The following is a 16,463-nucleotide window of genomic DNA, read 5'->3' on the forward strand; positions in this document are numbered from 1 at the left end:
AATTACATTTTGAAGTTATTTTCTTTCTTTCATTGCTCACCTGGCTACTGCTTATGGGAAATGTAGCATAACTCAAAAGAACCATATCAATTGATCTCAACAGGCTCAAAATATGGGCCACTCTCTACACAAAATGACACTCAACAGTCATTTAGATTTCTCTCCATCTCAATAACAACATGGTATTTTCTTCATTTCCTGGCCTGTGGTAAGCATAATCAAAATATTTTGGCATTTTCCACAAGTTACTCACATCATCAGTTATCTATGTGTTTTCCCAGGGTCCAGAATGTAAATGAAAACTGGCTGGCTTTTTTGGGTTTTAAGCCCTTGTTCTTGTCCAAATTCTGCACATTTTACAGCTGCAATATCTTAAATATGACTCCTCTACCCTCCATGCTTTATTATTATTATAATTTTTTATTAATTAATAGTCTTAAATAAAGATTTACTCACATATTCAGTTGAGTCACCATATTCCCACTGAACGATGGCACAGCATAGAGAAAAGAGAAAAAGGAGAGAAACACACAATTCTTAATATTTGGGATAAAGTCTAAAAGACGTCATTTGTGTCTTCTCTACACTTAAGTCACATGCACCATCTTTTACGGCAATAGAACTATAACTTATTGTGCAGGTATAAACAGATAGAGGTGCATAATCTTTCCTGGACAGCAATATGATCAAATTAATTTAATTTCAAAATGTATTTTATTTTAAAGAAGTAGTTCGACATTTTGGGAAATACGCTTATTTGCTTTTTTTTAAGCAAGAGTAAGAGAGAGAGAACGATTAATGTCACCCTCATTTGTTCAGCACATGTGAGGCTACAGCAGCTGGTTAGCATAAAGACTAGAAACAGCATCTGTAGCTTGCAAAACTTAAGCGTAAAATCAGTTTGAGTAAACAAACCAGACATTACATGTTAAATAGTTAACAGGTGATTTTTTTTTTTGGGCAACCTCAGGCTAGCTGCTCCTCCTGTTTCCAGTCTTTATTCTAAGCTAAGCCAGCAGTCTACCAACTATAGCAGATGGACAGATGTGCATGTGACAGCCTATTGATCGTCTCTGTCGAAATATTCCTTTAAACAATCTTATGGAAGTTTTCTGCTCAGTATTTGTTTGCTGATCATTCATTATGAATAATTATTTTTAGCACAGTCCTGTGAGTCATAGAAGATGTTGATATGGAAATGATGACAGATTGCTGCAACAGATTGCTGCACTGTGTGTTGTGCAATTGTACAGACAAAGAATGAGAAAAAAATCAGGCAAAATGTTTATCTTATCTATAGTAATAACCAGATGGCCACATGCTGGCTCTCTCATCTGAGAAACATATCCACGTAAACCCATGAATTGGGACAAAGTTATAATTTCTTCGAACTACAATTCAAAATAAACTAATTAAATATTTCTTAGGGTATTACTAGGTATTAATAAAACAGTCTTGACACAGTTCATTTGATTATACGGTGAGAGTATATGTTAGTGTTACCTGTGAGTCCTCTATGAGGATGTCCTTAATGAAGGGCTGACCCTGAGGCTCGCCGTAGTTCATCCTCACATAGTGGATTTGGTAGCCTCTGATCTGACCGTGCTGCCGTTCAGGTGTTGGTGCTCGCCATTTCACCCTAATGGCCGAAGCGTTCACAGTCTCTGCCTCCACCCCTCGCGGAGGACCACTTGGAACTAAAAATGCATTTTGGGATAGAGGTCAAGAGTCACAGATGATGGGCACGCAAACCTCTCAAGTAAAGGCCTTTCACTTTAGTGAAATTTTTTGTGCTAATCAAAAATAGATTGTTTTTAGGGGGAGGTAAAAAAGTATTCAAGAGCTGAAAAAAATTAAAAAATACAACCCTCCAAAAAGTCTAAAACTGCACTGATGTCTGAAAAAAGTCAAAATAGTTAAAAATGAGAGTGCTTGAGGAAAAACATGGAGGAAAAAAGCAGTGGCGGATAAGAAGCAAATGTAGAGAAAGATAAGAATGGCGGATAGAAAAGGATTTGTTGCCAGGGGCAGATTAACAGTGGCAGGCAGTCAAAGAGAAAATACTGTTATCAAGAAAAACCTCTCTCGTGCTGCCAAGAACTACACTTCTCACAAAAAGAAAAAAAAGTGCTCAAAGAAAAAAAAACTCCAACCACCTCTTGCTATCTGACTGACCCATGCATAAGCACTCTAAAGAAAGCTGGAGTCAGGAAAATTTCTTAGTGCAGAGATGAGGAGAATGAGCATGAATATCAAAAGGTATCGCTAAAAATATTACAAATTGCTCTAGGCACAATAAAATAAATCGATTAAAAGTTAGCTACAAGATATTCAAATAGTTGTGAAGGAACTGGAGAGGAGTTGGAATGACAGAGGGTCAGTAAGAAAAGCCAAGGTGAGGAAAGGCCGAGGTACAGCTACAGCCAAAGGGTTTGTTTTGGTATTGTTAGTGGGGAATCTTGTTATCCTAAGACAGTGAAATCCCAACCACACCTTTTCCCAAAAAACAGGGGATTTTATAAGAAGGGGGAAAGTGTGGATAAAAGATGCTGGTAAAAAAAAAAGAGGATAAAAATGGCTGCTGGAGAAAAAAGGGTTGTAAGAGAGAGCAGCGGTGAGGGAGTAGCAGGAGGAGCTTTCCGGATATTGGAGGTTTCTGCCAGTTATGAAGGGATAAAGGAGAGGTTTTCCAAACTGGAGGGTCTGACAATAGTTCTTAAATGCATCATCCGTTTAGACAGCATCTCAAGAATAGACAAAATGCCTTAACTGGCCAGTGGAAGAAGCTTGCTGTTAGTTTAGGCTGCTTTGAGCTCATTAGTGCTATGTTAAGTGAGTTAGAGGTAACCATTGTTAGTGGGGCGGACCATCCTAAGACAGGCATGGGGTTTGTTTTGGAACATACCGTCCTCCTCCGTGCGGATAAGCAGCTGTAAACTTTCTGGTCCATCCCCAGCTTCCGTCTGCGCTCGTACCGTTATGCCATACTCAGTCCATTTCTCCAAGTTTTCCAGGAGATAGGGAGAACTTTCCGGAGGAATTCCATCAATTCTTTTAGACGTTTTGTTCCCCTCTGTAGTGGAGTACTGGATGGAGTATCCTGTAATGATGCCGTTCTGAAACTCCAGAGGTGGTGGACCCCAACTTACCAGGATGCTGGTAGAACTGGGACTGGTGCATGTGATGTCCTGGGGAGGTGCTGAAGGAACTGATTGGCCAGTTTTGAGGAAGCACAGTCAGGGGTTGTTTGGGTAAATGTTATTTGGTCGTGTGTGCGAGTTGTTATTGGTGGGTGGAGAGGTGAGGGAGTGAGGTTTGCCGTTGAGGAATGGGGATGAAATTGAGCAGACGAGAGACAGAGAACAAAAGACAAAGAAACATAAAATGAAAACAAAACACTGGAGAACTGAAGCTTGTTCGAAAAATGACCCTGTGACTAGAAAGCAAGATGGCTGAACAAAAATACTGAATGATGGGTGTCAACTTCTGCTCTGGTAGAAATGCTTGATTAATGAAAACGAGTGAATGACTTAAAAGAGATGCAACACAAAAACACTGACTAGACCTTTAACACACAAACATACCTTCCCATAACTTACTTGTCCTTACAGCCTACCCAAGCCTCTGTGCTTGATCCATGATGGAGTTCTCATCATCTCTATCTACAAATTTCTGGCTTCTTACCTTGTTTTTACTGACTCTCTCACAGACCTCAGGTTGATGGCCAACAAATAAAGTATTTGCAATCAGTTTTAATTGCTTGATAATGTATCTGCAGAAAAACTTTCTCTGGAGTTAAGTTGCGGACATCATAAGTCATCTGGTGCTATATTTGTTGAAATATCAAATCTGAGGTCAGTTAAAGTCTGGATTCATGGCGGCCCCTTTTTTGTGACAATGCAAAAAGCAACAATGCAACTGCCAAATATTTTTTTTTTTAGCAAATACTGTTTGTGACATACAAATTCATGATGGTCAGCTCTTGAATTATATACAGTTTATATATACAGTATCTGGTTCAGTTTTTGTGTCAATTGTCATTTTTGCATTGTCAAAATTCAAAATCTTTCACACACACACACACACACACACACACAGCAGTGTGTGCGGTTAGACCTACGCGTCTGTGGTGTATCGATGGACACTTCATTGGTATATGCCCCAATTCCATGCTTGCTCCTGGCTGCCAGCTGGAAGGTGTAAGCGGAGAAAGGCTTCAGGTTCTTCAGCAGGTAGGAGGTGGTCGGCTCAAAGCTCATTTTCTTCTGAAGTGACATGAAGACAACAGGAGGACGTCAGGTTGAAACAGGGTGTTTAAAAAAACAGCATGGACTTTTCAGTTCACTTTTAATATCGAGATCTTCATCTTTTGTCTGCCTAACCATCCCTCAAGTCATACATCTGTCCTTTAATCTGTTATAATCCATCTGACCATACATAAAAGTTCTCTCAGCTACAAATCCAAAGTGAAGAATGGAGTCCCTCCCTTCAGTCTTACCTCCTCCGTGTCGTCAGCTCGTCGGTAGACCAGTTCATATCCTGTGATCTGATTGTCTGGGCCACCTTGGGGTGGGGCTACCCAGGACAACAGGATACTGGTCTCAGACTTGGCCTCACCCTTAAATTCTGATGGTTGGGATGGAACTACAGAGTGACAGAAAACCATGATTAGTAAAAAGATAAGTAAGATCACACGTATTTTCTTTTACTCTTGCAGATGCTGTTTGGTTGATGCTTGTGATTTTCTTACAGGATTATGAGTACACACATTTTCAGTGCTGCACTGTTTATCTGTCAAATACTGTATGTGCTCACACACACACACACACACACACACAACCTGACATTCATCTCTTACCTCCAGTTTTGGCTATAATCTGCAGGTCCTGGGACAGGGGTCCGTCCCCTACGGACGTGAAGGCCAACACTCTGATGTAATAAGTCTTGTTAGGAGTCAAACCCTGGATGGTGATGAAGTTGGCGCTACGCACCATCTGCTTCTCCCACTGCACAATACAGACACGCGGCACAATGCATGAATGCAAGTTGACACACAGATGCACACTCATGTATTAGATACACACAGACAACACAAGTTATCAGTCAGCTGTGGTTAATAAAAAGTAACAACAAAGTTAGATGAAACCATGCAGACACGGGTGCACACCTGGTTGACTGGCAGCGTGTTGTCTAAGGTGTAGTAAACTCTGTAACCGACCACCTGTCCGTTAGGTTCCTCTGGTTCATCCCAGTGGATGATTGCTGTTGTTGTACTCAGCATACGGCCTCTGACCTGCAGGGTGAACAGGGAGAACTTCAGCAACACTGCGCTGGGGTAAAATGCACAAAGTTTGGTTGAAAGAAGTTAGGTTATCTTTTTGAGAACTGAAAGTAACTTGAAGCTATTATTTGAAAATTGCACACTGAAATAAGGATTTATGTAATATTCTACAATTGTCCCTCAAAACAACAGGCAAGTAATTATATTGTATAACAACGTAGCTTGAAAAAAAAAAAAAAAAACAGATTGACATAAGCTTTGGACAAAAAAGGCAACTTGTTTTTCATCTCTAAAAACACATTTATTACTGTACTGTGACAACTTCAGCTTTGAAATCAAGGCATGCAGACCTGTCGAGGAGGCGAGGAGGGGGCCTGTTCGGCTGTGCGAGCCTCCACCACCTCGCTGGAGGGGCCCTGGCCGATGGTGTTAACGGCTGCCACCCGAAAGTCGTAGTGGGAGTAAGGGCTGAGGCCACCAACGCTGTAGCGCGTCGTGGCGATGCCGTCAATCTCTTTATATGGGTCCTCTGAGCCTTTGGCACGGTGCTGGAGAGGAAGAGAGAACGGAGAGGGAGAATATGTTCATTTAAAGCTGCATTAGCTCTCAGGAAGCTCTCTACAGTAATACACAGACAGTTTTATTAATAAGCTCCAAACAGCATTCTGTTTTCTACGAACCAAGATTTATGCCAAAACATGCACGAATTAAGAGATACCACATATTTAGTGTAGGTGTCCTGGTTTTTGTGAATGAAGTCTTTAGTCACTGCTGTTTAAGCAGTTTGTGTTTCATTCTTACATTTCATTTCATTGCTCTGTGTGGGTAAGGAGCACTCACAAGACACCAGAATTTCATTTGAGCAATTTTATTACTATCAGGAGAGACAAGAGGCCCTTGTCTTTTGCAGCCGTACTCAGTGATTTAGGCTGTTAATAACAGTTTATGGTCATATAAAAACGTAGTGAAGCTCTGGCCCTCTGAAGTTCTGTGTCTCCTGAAACCTGTGTGCACATGCAGCAATGCTGTGCGGTAGGTAGTGCACGGGTAACAGGGACTGTGCACGTGCTTGAATGTCCGTCACACACCTGTATGATATAGTAGGAGACGGGTTCAGGGTTGCCAGAATCCCAGGTGAGTGTGATGCTTGTTGCAGTTCTCTCCGTCACCACAGGGGTTCCGGGAGCCTTTGGCAGAGCTAGGAGGGAGATAGAGAGAGAGAGAGAGTAGTAGCAGTGCACTGTCCCTTTATAATTTAAAAACAAAAACAAAAACAAAAAAAACCCCAAAAAAGTCAAATTATGCAACTTTAAACTTGTACTGACTGAAAAAGTTGGAAACAGTTTAATGATGGCATGAGCTCAGAATCAGACAGACGCCATGTCCATAATCTCTCCACAACAATTAGAAAAACAATTATGAACTAAATTAGTTCGACAACTGGACAAAATAAATCCTGTCAGTTCTTGTTATCTATCACTTCAAAGACAGTTTCAACTTGCCCCATATGTAATCCAAATTAAAAACCTTGTATACTGACAAACTAAATACAGACTCGGTGATAACATCGAAATGGGGTTGGCATAGAAAACAGCAGTCAGAGAAAAACGATTCTGTGGCCAGAGTGAAACATAAAAAGAGGAGACAGCAGACCAATTTCTTGTAGAATTCCTACAATATAAATCAAATATGTAACAAAACACCAAAAATATTTCCTTTCCATTCCAAGAAGTTAGAAGTCTTTCTTCTTTATTATTTTAATTTATTGTAACAAAGAGAATTTTCCTTATTTCCTCTGTATTTCTGACTTTATTTACAAATGATCTACGCTGTTTATTCACATATTCTGTGTATGTATGTATAATGAGAGCACTCATAAAGGACAATTACTTCACCTGTCTTGACTTTTTATTTCTCCTTGATGTGATTTCTACACATCAAGGGCCCATTCACAGACAGAAGACGCTGTGGTATTGTCTCCTTAAAAACACTTTTGAATGAAGTCAATAACCAAAGTCTCACACTCAAGGCAAGGCCAAACCATCACTGCCTCTTCTATTCACACATTCTCCTTTCCTCTCCTCACCCATGAGCCTCCTCACATACATGCAGATGAACTCACCTTTCACAATAATCTGTGACACCGCCTCAATCACGCCTAGCGTCGACATGGCGACACACGTGTAATTGTTGGACTGGCGCACGTCCGTCAGCTCCAGGACGTTGCGGCCGATGGGCATGTCGTCCTCGGGTGTCAGGTCCTCTGCTCCCAACATCCACTTCACATAGGGCATCGGTGAGCCCACTGCCACACAGGTGATGTTGACGTTCCCCCCTGGCATGATCTCGCTGTCTGCTGGGGGGATGGAGAAGCGAGGGGGGACACGGCGCACTGGACCAGATGGCAATGAAAGCAGGAAGGCAGAAGAAGATAGATGTTTAGAAATTCATGACAGTGTTGTTCAGCAGAGTGCAGTACAGTGGATAACAATCAGGGTCTATACGCTGGGGGATGATTATCTTTTTGTAGTGCCATGCGCTCTGAGATGAAGTTTTATGGCATTCAAAGAAGACTGCAAGCATTCAGACAGTCTGATACATCACCACTAGAGCGCATGTGATATCAAAATGTTTTATTCATGGTGTTTTTAGGTGTGCTTCAATAAATATTTTATGAACTGAAACACAAAAGATGCTCACAAAAAAACCTCACAGCAAACACACATGCACTCACAGGGATAAAAGAGAAAAGAAGAACTCAGGGTACAGTATATCTCAAAGGAGTAAACTGTACAGGCAGGTTTAAACCTTCAGTACCACACATAAAACAGCCGGGACACACAAACACAAATGGCAGTTTAATGGAAGAAAAGAAAATACTTGGGAGAGACTCAAAAGAGCCACACAGTTGTTACAGTACCAACCTTCTCGCAGCTCTGCAGAGGGAGGTAGGACAGAGCACGACGGGAGGAGGAGGAGGAAGAAGAGGAGGAGGAGGAGGGAAAAAATGGAAAATATCAGAGAAGAGACAGGAGACAGAGAAAACAAGTTAGACAAAGGAGCACGGCAAGGTGGCAACAGACAGAGGGAAAGCCAAAGAGAAAAGGGAAGAGAGAGAAAGAGAGAAATGAGGAGAGGAAAGAGAGAATAAAAACAGAGGCCATAAATGGCCAGTGTGTCGGTGAAAGCCTTCCACTGGCGGCTGTCTCCATAGACCGCCTGTCAAACACTCACTGAGCAGCACCGCAAGATTTTACTGGCCCTGCAAGCACTGTTAGACGCACATCACTGACTCTGTGCTGTTTGTGTGTTTCTGTGCGAGCGTGCGCATGTATTTATATATATATATATATATATATATATTTTTAGCGAATGACATAGTGTGTTTTTGTGTGTGCATCCAGTCGTGTGTGTGTTTATTCCGTATCCCCGGGAGTGATGTTGAAGTCAGAAAAGCATGCTGCGCTGTTTAAAGCTTTTTTCTTTTTCTTTTCCTTTTTCCTTTTTTTTTTTTTTTGGGTGGGGATGGTGGTGGTGGGGGGGCTGGGGGCAGACAACAGAGCAAAAGGCCCCAGGAATAAAAATGTCTCTAAGATGCAAACATTTGGTGGGCATGAGTGTGTGTTGTGTGTTGTGTGTGTGTGTGTGTGTGTCTGTGCTGAAGGAAACAGTGCCTGAGGAAGTGAGATGCCTGTCAGATTTGGGGAGAAACACAAGTCCTAACCAGACAATGATTTGGTTTTTTTCTCAGAGGTCTAAAGGCTAAGAGGGGAGGGCAGAGAGATTAATAGCCTGAGTGAAACATTCAGCCCAGCCTTAACTTGACATAGAGGAGCTCTCATTTAAGAACCATCCTGTTTTATGACTCTACAGATAAAGAATTATAAAACATAGAAAGTTTAATAGCATCACATTGCATTAATATGATAAACGCACATTCCTAAAAGAAGGTGTCTAGGTAAAAAAAAAAACAACATCATATGAATATATTCTCTGAAGAGATGTTCCAGACTGCACATACATTATCAATGTGATCCTAAGAGCTCTAATTGAACTGGCTGGTGGCTGGTTTGAAACCCTCGCTTACCTCGGACATAGAGGTTAGCTGGGGTGGAATAGCGTGTCCCATCGCTGTTGGTGGCAACACACTCATACTTCCCCTGGTCTGACTCCTCACTCATCTCTATCTGGAGGGCACCTGGATGGATGGAGGGATGGAGAGGAAGAGTAGAAGGTAGAGTAGGGAGAGAGAGAGAGAGTCACACAGAAAGATAGAGAGGAAGAAAGAGCAATCACACAAAACTGGACGACATCAGATAACTGGGTCCATAAATACATCAACATATAAATGGTAAAAACTGCAGAAAGGGTAAATGAATCTGAGGTTTTCAGCAAAAACACGCTGAACTCTGTATGAAGAACAAGGGGCTAAAAAAGGAGCCGAGTCTACAGGGAGACATTAGCAAGTTTCTACCACTGTCAGCAAGACTCTGCCTAAAACAGGGGTCAGCTTCCTGATTTGGAAATGGGAAGACAACAAAAAGAAGGAAGACAAAAAAAAAAAAAGCTCTGATACAAAGCCTATAAAAACGGAGAACATGTTGTCTTCATGCAAGGCAGAAACAAACAAACCAAGCAGCCAAAATGTTGAGAAATCCAGTCACAAATACAGCGTTTACAAAATTCTTTGCTGAAAATTGAGATGCAGTTATATTAGGGAGCAAATCATGTTTCAGTTTTCAAGGATAAAATTTGACAAAGATATTGCCATGGCAATAAGGCATCCCCAACCCTTTCGGATCCACCAATGGGATCAGGAGTGTGACGTCATTTTAAAAACACACCCAATAAGGAGGTAAAGACATCAACCGACCTCCATCAACGGCAACAGATAAAAAACAAAAAGGAACGACATACGCAAAGCCTTGGGAAGGGACCGATGCTTTCTGGCTCCCTGAAAATAGAAAAACTGTCAAAAAAGTCAACCAGAGGTTCTTTAAAGATGGTGTGGTAAGGCAAAAAAGCGCCCATAAAAACTTTATCAAAAAAGTGGTTGTTTGGGGCTTTTTATCAGTAATGGGAGAGAGAAAGAGAAAGTAATGGTAAAAAACCATGAAGAAATGCATGTGTGTGTGCGTGTGTGTGTGTGTGTGTGTGCAGGTTTGTGTGTTTATGTGTGTGTGTGCGCACACTAATGTCTGCAAGTGTGTCTGAGTCTTCGCCATCTGGACTTTTCAGGCTGAGCGAATAACAGCTGGGAGGGAAAACAAAAGTGGGACGTTTGATTGGGCAAATATAGACAAGGTAGAAAGAGAGGCTGGGCCAAGCTTAGGTCAAAGCCCCCACAAAAAAAAAAGAAAAAAGAAAAAAAGAAAGGAAAATCAGGTCATAAAAAAATTAAAAAAGCTAAGAAACAGAGGTAAAAGTGATAGTATGCTTCGTTACCTCAAACTAAGCAACAAAAAAACCAAAAACAAGTTGTAAACCCATCATGCTTTAGATTGGAAACAAAGAATATGTAAAAAGCTAAATGACGTTAAACTGATGAATACAGAAGAGAGACCACGATATGGTGAGGAGGGAAGCGATGGATTTCTGTGTTATAGGGTGACCGTTGAGGCTGAGATGGAAAAATGAACGGATGAAGAGAGGATGAAAGACGAGAAGAGGGGAGGTGATTAAAAGTCATAGTATAATGAATTGCTCGCTCAATTCCAATTCCCCCTCTTGCGCCTGCTGCAGATCTGAAGCAGCTGGATGGGTCAGACCAATGTGGCAGAATCTGGAGTCTTTTGGACTAAAGACCACATGGATGAACCCATCCAGAGCTGCTGCTTTGGTGTTTTTTTTGTTTGTTCGTTTTTTTTGTTTTGTTTTTTTAAGATCTGTGAGACAAGCAGGAACCAGGGGTTGAAAAGGAATCGGGCCACTGTGTCATGTTGGTCCTCCCAGCAGTCTTACCTCGTATGGGCGTGCCACCTGAGTGGGCAATGAATGCACGAGATTAGAGAAGGAGAAGAAGAAGAAAATGTTAGTACCACAGAAGGGGAAGGGGATACGGGAGGCAGGGACTTGGGGGTTGGGGGTGGGGGTTGGGGGTTGGGGGGCTGGGGGTAACTTTGAAAGAAGAAGAATCAAATTAGAGAGAAAGACTCAAAATATAGATCCTTAGAGAGTGAGAGGAGGAGGAAGGAGAAGAAAAAGGCAGAATAAATAAAGACAGAATAAGCCTGAGAAGAGAAAGACAGATACTAGAGAGACAGAGTGACAGAGCTATAAGGAGATGGATTATTGATTTGACTTCATTGACTTGCAGCAGGGGCAGATGTGGCTGTAGGAGTGGGGAAGTGTCTGCGCTGCTCTCAGCTGGGTCTCTAAGAGGTGGACTGAGACTGTAAGTGGACTTAACTGCCCTGCGTCTTAACCTGCTCTTGTCCTCCATGTCGGTCAAACCAAAGTTTAATCCTAATAGTAGAAGAGTTTATTGATTAAAGTAGTTCAACACATATTACTGTTGTGTTGTTTGTGTAAATGTTGCTAAAGGAAAAATCCACCCTCCAACACTTAAACACATCTTTAAAAAAAAAATGCCATTTTTTCCTAAACTGTATTTGTATCTTTTTTTTGTTTTTCTTTGTTTGTTTTTCTGTGTGTGTAACTGGCAAAAGGTAGACTTTCATTGTCTCAAGTCAAAATCCTTCTGCTGGGGCCACAACTGAGTGTGACAGCAGAGAAATTGTCAACAATCTAAAGCATCAGCAGTAAATGTCAAGTCGATGTCTCAGCCCCTCAGAAACAGCGAGCAAGGGTGTGATTGTGGACTCAATACCTTAAATTGACCAATCTCAGTCAAACTGAGAGAGGTCCCTCTCAGGAGAGGATGGAGACAATAGACTCACACTAGACGCCCAGACTGTTGTGTTTGAATTTGCGGCTGCAAAACAATTTCATATTTTTTTACAATCAACACTTGAAACGGCGGAGGCGCTTGCATATAACATAGCAACTAATAGAAAATGTAAACCATACTTCTCAATTTTATCTGCTGTTTATTTTCATCATTGTTTGATCTGCCTGCTATTTTCTCAGTAAATCAATTGGTTAATAATATGCCAGAGAGTGGTTAAAATTGATCACAATGTGCCCAATGTGATGTCTTCAAATTGCTTGTTTTGTGCAACAAACAGTCCCAAGCACAAAAAAAAAAAATACATAGTCTACAAAGGAATAAAAGAGAGAATTCATAGAAAAAGCAGCAATTCCTCACACAGAAGGAGCTGGGAGCAGAGACTGTTGGGTAGTTTTGCTTGAAAAATTATTTAATTGATTAATCGACAATCAAAATTGCCTCAAACAAATTTTCTGCCAATGACTAATGGATTAATCTCTTCAGCTCAACAGGAAAACGTCTAAGCTATAGTGATCACACACTTGTAAACATGTACTGTATATTCCAGATATGTTCTCTATAGTAAAAGAAGGAAATCACTGACCAAGTGAATGTCGTCAAAGAAACAGAAATTTCTTTGGTTCATTTTTCATTAACTGAAAATAGCAGTTCATGGAAAAATGACCGAATATCACAAAAAGATTTATACAACAGTGTAAAAGAATTGAAGAGTGGATTTTCTGAAATACCATACTCTTGTCTAGCTTTATTACCCTCATGTAAAAAACTGCACATGTCCACAGCAGTCTGCTATTTTCTACACTGGAGTAACCAAGTTCAGTATATAGTCCACATACTACACTGTGCGGCGAACGTCTACAAGTCTGAAACCTGGCAGCTATTGATTTCCTTCCAGTGGCTCCACCAGAGGTCTACCTGACAGCCATCTGTAGCTGATGGCTTATTGACTGGTAACTCTACACAGCAGAGCGGACAGAGTAAGTGGGTGAGTGAATGACCGAGTGAGTGAGGGGGTGAGTGAGTGAGGGACAGAATAATTGAATAAGTGAAGGAGTGGAAAAGTAAATAGGTGAGTGTGAGGATAAAGTTATTGCAATTCTTTGGGTGTGGAAAGGCTGCAGGTGCACAGGTGAAGGGTGACAGAGTTGTGTGTGTGTTTGTACATGAGTATGCATGTCCATGTGTGTGTTTACATCCAGTTTGTAGCATCTATAGTATGTTTATTTCTCCAAAACAATGTAATGTATGGGTGTCTGCAGAGTTGGGTGTGTATTTCTCTTTGTTTCTGTGTGTTTGCATTTTCACATTATCTTTGTGTTTCTGTTTCTGTTTGTATGACTGTTAGTAAAATGCATGCCATGCATTTTAATAACACCTCAACATTTGCAAAGGTGAAAAGCAGCAGCGACAGTAGCAACATTAGTGAACAGTATATAGAGAAGTGGACAGTGAGGGTGTGGGCCTTGGAACAGAAGCACTTACCAAAGGACTCTGTGGTTAAAAAGATACAGAGAGAAAAGAAACAGCATAGACATGGCATTACAATCGGACCGTTGGTTACACAGAGGAGTTGACTTAGTAGAAACACCTTGAAAAATCACAGGAACTCCAAAAAAAAAAAAAAAAAAAAAAAAAGTCATGGATATTGATTATTTCCACAAAACCTTGTGCTTAAAAGAATCATAAAAGTCAATTTTGTAATAATTACACAGAAGAATCAAGGCTAAAATATGTGACATTTTAAGTTGTGACAATTTTTCTATTCCTTATCATACATTTTTTTTATTCTGTACAATCTGTACAATAAAGGTCAAACAGGGAGTCTGAGCAGGCTGTTAAGGGTTGAGCCAGAGAATTAAAAAAAAAACAGGGACAGAAGCAAAGAGGTTGTTGTCCTTAAAGAAGGCAGAGAGTTGGGTGTCCAATCACAAGAAAAGGGGGGTTTTGGGTCCCTGGAAGCAGAAGGAGGACTGAGGAGGGGAGGGGACTTTGCTAAAACAAGTTTGGATTTGACACACTACTGTGGCTATAGAAAAACTACCTGAAATGGATTGAGTGGGTTGATTTGAACAGATTTTTTTGTCGTGCGTTTTTTAGTTTGACCAATTCTATCAGTGTATTTCCTCAAAAAAATGTGGATCAAATGTCTGTGAGTTAACTTCACACCCACGCAAGACACACTTTCCAGGAAATAAGGGAAAACCAAAGGTTACTTGATTGTTTAGTCACAGCAGTGAGCTATCTTAGGGAGGCCACTCCCCCAGTACATGCCACCATCACCTGGGTTCACCTTGCAAATTCTGCCAGTGGAGAAATTCGCTGAGATATGACTAGAGACATGAAGCGCACTGATGCGTGTTGTTACAAATATTTTATAATGTTTTTAGTAAGTGAAAAATTAAACCGTTCGTGATGGTGATTTGCACAGAAAGACCTCAGAGAGTTCGCAGAGAAAAAGATGGGAGTTCACTTTTAAAGGCCTTGAGGAGCTTAGAGGGGTTGGCAACCATACACAGTCACATCATAGCACAGCAGCAGCAGCAGAGAGGGGCAGCTGAGAAACACAGCCAGTAACCACGGCAGGAGGAGTGTGGAACGGCAATAACAAAATGGGGTGAACGAGGGCAAAAATAACAGAAACTTTGCAGGAAGAGAGAAATAAAAAATGGATTGGGTGGGAAAAGACAGAGGATTTTGTAAAAGGGATAAAAACAAAGTAGAGGGGAAGAAACCTTAAGGTAGAAATAAAAGCCAGGATTGAAGGGAAAGGGAAAGAACAGAGGGATAAAAGAACTGGTTACCTGAGCGGAGCTGCTTGATTCGTCCATTGTTATTGGACGTGTTGACCGGCAGGAAATCCTTGAACCAGGTAATTTCTGGGTCAGGGTTACCGCTAGCAGCACAGAGCATGGTGGCGGTCCGAGAACGCTCCACCACTTTCAGCTGGGGACCCATGTCTATGGTGGGGAACCCCGAGGGCAGCTGGTCCTCTGCAAAGATCAAAAACACATCTTCAGCTTGGTAGCACAGAGCAGTGGTTCACAACCTTTTCTGTGCTGTACTCCCACAGCTAAAGTACCCTTTCATCTCTCTGACTCCCTATGTCTCAAATACCCCCATCTGAATGGATTTTAGTTAAAGTGGATGTTATTTAAAACTATTCAATTTCAAAAAGTGGATAGTTAACACAATTTTCATACAAGATATAGTTATACTGGAAACATTGATGTTTAGGATTGGTCTTTTTTACGTGGATTTGGTCAGGTTTGCTTTTAGCACAACTTGTAGTGGAAGAAATGTCAACACATTTATAGCCGTCATTGCTTTTATTTGGACCTCTGCTTAATTTCAATCATAGCACATGGTCTTCAGGTCCCACTGCTGACTCAGGTCACTGCCCTGATCACCCAACCTAACCTTACAATAAACTGTTAGATTACAGCTTATTGTAAATAATAAATATATCAATCAATTTGTAATCATATCTGTGTGTATATTTCTACATACCGGCCACTAACTGCAGAACTACCCTGTGTTGTACAACTGCCGTTCGTTGGGAATCACCGGCACACTGTGTCACTTCTCTGCACAAGCCAATAGGACACCCTCATGCATGAGGATTAGTAAGAACTACCTTTCACACAGGATAAAGGAGGATAATATCTTAATATTACAATGTCCAGCTTCACCCTGAGGGGAAATTCACACAAAGCCTTGAACATGGAAATGTCCCGTCAGCTTTGACATTACAGTATATTATGTCACCTTATCATGGCTACAACCAATTTTTTAATTAGCTTGACATCATTTTTCCTCCTACTAATGCTTCCTGTCATCAGTGTTGCCAGATTGCCTACTTTTTATTTTATTAGGTAGATAAAAATAGTGAGTTCATTAGGCTCCACATCCATGACTGATATGACAGACAAAACAAAATTATATTTAATTTCATTACAACCAGGCTGGAACATTTTGCTCTGTGATAAAAGCCTTGTAAAAGTTTGTAACTGTTCATACAAATGCATTTTTTTTTTTTTTACAATGAATGCAGCAATGTTAAAGTCCTGGTGGATATTTTTTTTCCATTATTGTAACTGTGGATTTATAATTTTGGTTTGTGCCCTGTGATAGACCTGTCCAGGGTGTACCCTGCCCTCGCCCAATGTCAGCTGGGATTGGCTCCAGCCCCCACCTGTTTCGGATAAGCTGTATAGAAAATGGATGGATGGAAGGACGTTTTGGTTTGTGTGCAGATTAAACAAACACTCTGCC

At 41.1% G+C, this 16,463-nt stretch overlaps 1 protein-coding gene across 7 annotated transcripts in view; it reads right to left on the reverse strand.

The window, feature by feature from the left end:
• The window catches only part of ptprdb (protein tyrosine phosphatase receptor type Db), a 145,153-nt gene that overhangs the window by 27,746 nt on the left and 100,944 nt on the right, over window positions 1–16,463 (reverse strand). For 3 of the 7 annotated variants that reach the window (XM_071503780.1, XM_071503779.1, XM_071503781.1), the window contains 12 exons: window positions 14,993–15,181; window positions 9,369–9,479; window positions 7,404–7,673; window positions 6,370–6,479; window positions 5,632–5,829; window positions 5,168–5,293; window positions 4,859–5,006; window positions 4,499–4,644; window positions 4,121–4,265; window positions 2,906–3,208; window positions 1,504–1,697; window positions 457–483 (listed from right to left, as the gene is read on the reverse strand). In XM_071503780.1, coding sequence (XP_071359881.1) covers window positions 457–483; window positions 1,504–1,697; window positions 2,906–3,208; window positions 4,121–4,265; window positions 4,499–4,644; window positions 4,859–5,006; window positions 5,168–5,293; window positions 5,632–5,829; window positions 6,370–6,479; window positions 7,404–7,673; window positions 9,369–9,479; window positions 14,993–15,181 — 1,967 coding nt within the window. The remainder of the gene's footprint in view (window positions 1–456; window positions 484–1,503; window positions 1,698–2,905; window positions 3,209–4,120; window positions 4,266–4,498; window positions 4,645–4,858; window positions 5,007–5,167; window positions 5,294–5,631; window positions 5,830–6,369; window positions 6,480–7,403; window positions 7,674–9,368; window positions 9,480–14,992; window positions 15,182–16,463) is intronic. The other 4 variants (XM_071503787.1, XM_071503782.1, XM_071503783.1 and 1 more) reach the window with 2 other exon arrangements.

Source organism: Trachinotus anak, unplaced genomic scaffold, assembly GCF_046630095.1.
Source record: "Trachinotus anak isolate AG129_WGS33_773 ecotype Australia unplaced genomic scaffold, CSIRO_AGI_Tana_v1 ptg000019l, whole genome shotgun sequence".
Classification (NCBI taxonomy): domain Eukaryota; kingdom Metazoa; phylum Chordata; class Actinopteri; order Carangiformes; family Carangidae; genus Trachinotus; species Trachinotus anak.